General features: G+C 44.8%; 1 protein-coding gene across 1 annotated transcript; it reads left to right on the top strand.

The window, feature by feature from the left end:
- The first annotated feature begins 957 nt into the window (after nt 1-957).
- On the top strand, nt 958-1,533 carry LOC143609213 (uncharacterized). The gene has a single exon (XM_077084031.1). It carries the CDS (start codon nt 958-960, stop codon nt 1,531-1,533), a length of 576 nt encoding a protein of 191 aa, XP_076940146.1.
- Nucleotides 1,534-4,806: the final 3,273 nt, after the last annotated feature.

The raw sequence follows: 4,806 nt of genomic DNA, 5'->3' as shown, positions 1-4,806 counted from the left end.
CTTTCAGAATAACGCGAAGCCACTACTAATAATCCGGAGTTACAGGCTTTGTTGCACACATTGAAGGATGATCCCCTTAAATACCCAGACTACACTTGCCATGATGGGTTGTTATTATTCAAGGGTAGGCTCATGGTACCTACTGGATCCCATCTTTGTCGCCAACTCCTTCAAGAATTTCATGCGTCTATTACCGGGGGCCATTCTGGGATTACCCGTACTCTCCACCGACTGTCTTCCAGTTTTTATTGGAAAAACATGCGCAAGGATGTCCACACATTCGTAAAAAAATGTCAAGTGTCAACAAATGAAATCATCATTTTTACCACCTGGTGGTTTGCTTCAACCTCTTCCAATTCCACAGTTCGTTTTTGAAAATATTTCCATGGACTTTATTACGGGCCTTCCATCTTCTCAAGGAAAAACGGTAATTATGGTGGTGGTGGATCGACTTTCAAAGTATGGTCATTTTGTTGGATTGCCCTCTTCCTTTACAAGTACAACCGTGGCAGGGGCATTTGTGTCTGAGATTGTTCGTTTACATGGTATTCCACTTGATATCGTGTCAGACCGTGACCCTCGCTTTATATCAGATTTTTGGAAAGAACTACACCGTTTACAAGGAACAACACTATCGTTTAGTACCGCCTACCACCCCCAATCAGACGGGCAAACCGAATCATTGAACAAATGCCTCGAAATGTATTTTAGATGTTTTGTGGCCGACAATCCTAAAGAGTGGCTTCGTTTGCTTCCATGGGCTGAATTTTGGTACAACACATCTTACCAAACATCTGCTAAGATGACACCGTTCGAGGTTTTATATGGTCGGAAACCTCCAACTATTGCCCGGTATATTAGAGACGCTAGCGGGAACACTCTAGTCAATTCCCAACTACTTGAACGAGACACAGTTTTGCCTTTTTGAAGCATAATTTGACTCAGGCACAACAGCGTATGAAGCTCTATGCTGATTCACATCGTAGAGATATACAGTTTCAAGTGGGTGATTGGGTGTATGTCAAAGTTCAACCATATCGGCAGAATTCTATTCGTCTGAAACGTCACCATAAACTGGGTCGTCGCTACTTTGGTCCTTTTAAAGTAGTTGCTCGTATTGGACCGGTCGCTTATAAATTGGCCCTTCCGATTGAAGCACAAATTCACAATGTATTTCATGTTTCCATGCTTCGTAAATGCATTGGACAGCCCGACCAACAAATTACACCACTTGATCTAGTTGATACTAATGCCACTTTGGTACTTCAACCGGCTGTTATTCTGGGTCGGTGTATCATTCAGCGAGCTGACCAGTCCATTACTCAATACCAGGTCCAGTGGGAAGGACTATCAACATCTGACTCCACATGGGAAGACAGGGACTCTCTTCTACAGACATTTCCAGATTTACACCTTGAGGACAAGGTGGTTGTTGAAGATGGGGGAAATGTTGTGAATGTCACAACCAATAATGTGGTAAAATTAAGGAGAAGCCAAAGAGAAAGGAAGGTCCAAATCAAATTGCAAGAGTAACAAGTAATAGAACCACGTCATTGAATTAGTTTATAAATTATATTATGAGAAATAGGTTGTTATATAGAGAATGATAGGTGTTAGTGGTGGATATGAAAAATGATGTCATTAGTTTATTTTATTCTCTTTCCCATCTTTCCTCTTTAACTTTTGTCCTCATCACCATTTCTATCAAAAGAAACAATATCAATTTCCTTTTATCTTCATTGTTACCAATTGGTCTTGTATTGAAGTCGAGACAAGCTGCTGCTGCGATCTTCTAAAAATTATGCCACTAATACGTGAGCTACTCTTTGGTGTGACAACACTATTGCTATGTATCTGACGGTCAATCATGTATTTCTAACAGCGTATGGAGTATATCAAGATCGGTCCACATTTTATTCGGATCTAGTCTTGGCATCCGAATCGATCACTTCTTTTCGCTCGAAACATCGCCCTTCTCACTCATTAAAATATGTTTTTTAAATCAGAAGAATATATATTAGGTTCTTAATAGTTTTACCAAAATAAATAGTCAACAAATTCTTCTGATCATACAAAAACTCATTGAAAAAGAATAAATAAAAAAAGATGCAAGCAATAAGATAAAGGAAGCTAGTATGGTGGTGATCTTTAATGGTGATGGACAAAAAAGTTAAATTAGTAATGGCCATCATAAATGCTTAACCCCCACTACATTTAAAAATTTTAATTCATAGTCTGCTGCTTCATCAGGCCAATTGGCGCGCCTTTCATTAATTAAATACATCTTTACACTCAATTCATCCTCACCCTTGGCTCATTCCCATTAATCCTACGTGTCACTCATCAACCGTCTGTTATATCTATCCGGTGACAGCAACGCTTCTGGATCACCACTTCTCAACCGACTCGATGAAAACACACCTTAATTTGTCCTCCGGCGAGACAAGCCATTGAATTCCGTTACCGGCAGAAAACTGATACTCTGTCGGCGGAAGAACGGCGACTTCATACGGCGAGAGTACCGGAACGAGAACACTCTGGTTTTCGTCGGCGACGGTCGCTTGCACCAGAAGCTACCTCCACGGTGGTGTCTCCACGGCATTGATGTTCCTAAATTCCGTTCAAATCCGAACGAGTACGATCGTTTGAGAAGTAAATCTCTTCGATTAAAACGATCGTCAAATTGATTACTCGTCGGAGATACCGATACCGATACTGATACGTCATGTGTGATGTCACTAATTCCGGTAATACTGTGACGTTGACGCGAATGTACAGGTTCCGGTGATGGATCTAGAATGACGTCATCAAAATTAGGTCGAATTCTGATAGACATGACCGGAATAAACGGTGAATCAGACCGGAATACACTGAATCTACAAAGCGGACAGTTAGCGTGACATTTAAGCCAGATATCGATACACTCAACGTGAAACGCGTGAAAACAAACCGGTAATGTACGGACGTAATCGTCATCTTTGAAGAGGTAGTCCCAGCAGAGCCCAGTTGGACCCGCAAGACTCACCTTGAAGAGAGATGTCTGCGCAAGGACCAACTGGTTCCGCAGGACCAACCATGCTCAGAGATGAAGACCTTACGCGCAGTACGCCAGCTGTTCCCGCAGGAAAAGCCTCCCAATGGTGAAGTACCCCGCCTGTTCCCGCAGCTGCGGGTACAAGCCATCAGGGAAGGCTATCCGCACTAACAGCAAGGCTACACGCATAAGGCACTAACTCAATAATTCAGTAGTCACCTGAAGGAATAAGCAAGGCGGGAACACTCCCGCCTAAATGAGCCAGTCCGTACGCTTCTGGAAGGTCTTTTGTACTATACCTGCCAAGGTATGGACAAAATAGACAAGATCTGACCAGAGCGGCCCATGAACCAATCACAGGGTGACAGCTCACCGACAACAGTACGAGGACCACGCTCTAGTACAAAATGTCACTATCAGCCGCTGCCTACTCACCAACCCTTGCGTGGCACGTACATAGCCTGCAGTTGGTGGAAAAGGAACAGTACACAGCCGGCCATGTCATTATCAGCCGCTGCCTACCCACCAACTACCAGCAGGGCACGTGCGTAGCCCACAGTTGGTGGAAAAGGAATATTATACAGCTGGCTGTACCTGCTTGGAAACCTACCTTCGGCTATAAATACTCCAACACCTTGGAACGGTATCATTATCTTGTATCTTATCTTCTCTAGCAATCTCTCTTTATATACACTTATATTCAGAGCAATCTAGTCTGATTCTCACGCCGGAGGGTGGTCACAAGGAGGAACCCCCCCCTTCTCAGTGACGAGCTCACGGTGTCTGTTTTGCAGGTCATCAGAATAACCATCTCTGCCGGACCTAACCCTCGTGGGAAACATTACTTAACCCCCAGATTATCCATAATCTACTCGGGGTCACCTAGTGTTTCTTCATTGGCGCCATCCGTGCATAAAAGCTAGAACTAATTCTCAGTTTTTTCAAAAAACCTCTGAAAAGATGGTTAACGTTACTCCGGTCCCAAGGCCAGTGAGTGACCAAGAAACCCCGGTAACCACAACCCCAGCTACTGGGGGGAACACCGGCGGTTACACAAATTTTACGAACACTACCCCGGTTACCCAAGCCGGGGCAAGTGCAGTAAACAATCTTTCACTAGGACTCACCGATGCCCAGTTGGAGAAACAGACGAGGCTCCCTCGCCAAACACTCGATCAAGTTAAGGCGTGGGCCGAAGCACGTCAGAAGGAATTCCAAGCTGAGTTGGATGAACGCTTGCATTCACTCCAACAGGCTGACGAATTCGGAAGCACTCGACAACAGCTCAACATGAGCAGTGAGTGCGAGTACTCAGACGATGATCGGGAGGAATCCGACACCGACGCAAACCCTCGCCATAGGGTGAAAGGGAAACGTAAGGAAACGGACTTCCAACCAAGAAGGAATTTCGGAGAAACCTTCAAACCAAGGACCGCGGGGGGAAACCCACGTGACTTCTCCAAAACCTTTAGACCAACTGTTGCAAATGCGGGAACGTCCAAGTTTGCAAGGGACATTGCGGAAGCAATCGCCCCGAAAAGTGCCAAAGAAATGTCCAACATAGGCACTTATGATGGTATGTCCGACCCAGACGATCACTTGAACAGATTCATAGCGGGGGCAACCGTCAGCAACTGGACGGAACCCACGTGGTGTTATATGTTCCAGATGACGCTGGTTGGAGCGGCCAGGGCGTGGTTTGATCGTTTACCGGTCCACCACATCTATGATTGGGCGGGCTTTCAACACAAGTTCAGCCAACACTTCAGTCA

The sequence above is a fragment of the Bidens hawaiensis genome, unplaced genomic scaffold (genome assembly GCF_021521415.1).
Source record: "Bidens hawaiensis isolate Kalapana, Puna unplaced genomic scaffold, B.hawaiensis_p1.1 tig00419516_1, whole genome shotgun sequence".
Taxonomy (NCBI): domain Eukaryota; kingdom Viridiplantae; phylum Streptophyta; class Magnoliopsida; order Asterales; family Asteraceae; genus Bidens; species Bidens hawaiensis.
The sequence above is the reverse complement of the archived record's forward strand: the minus strand, read 5'-3'. Positions and strand labels throughout refer to the sequence as shown.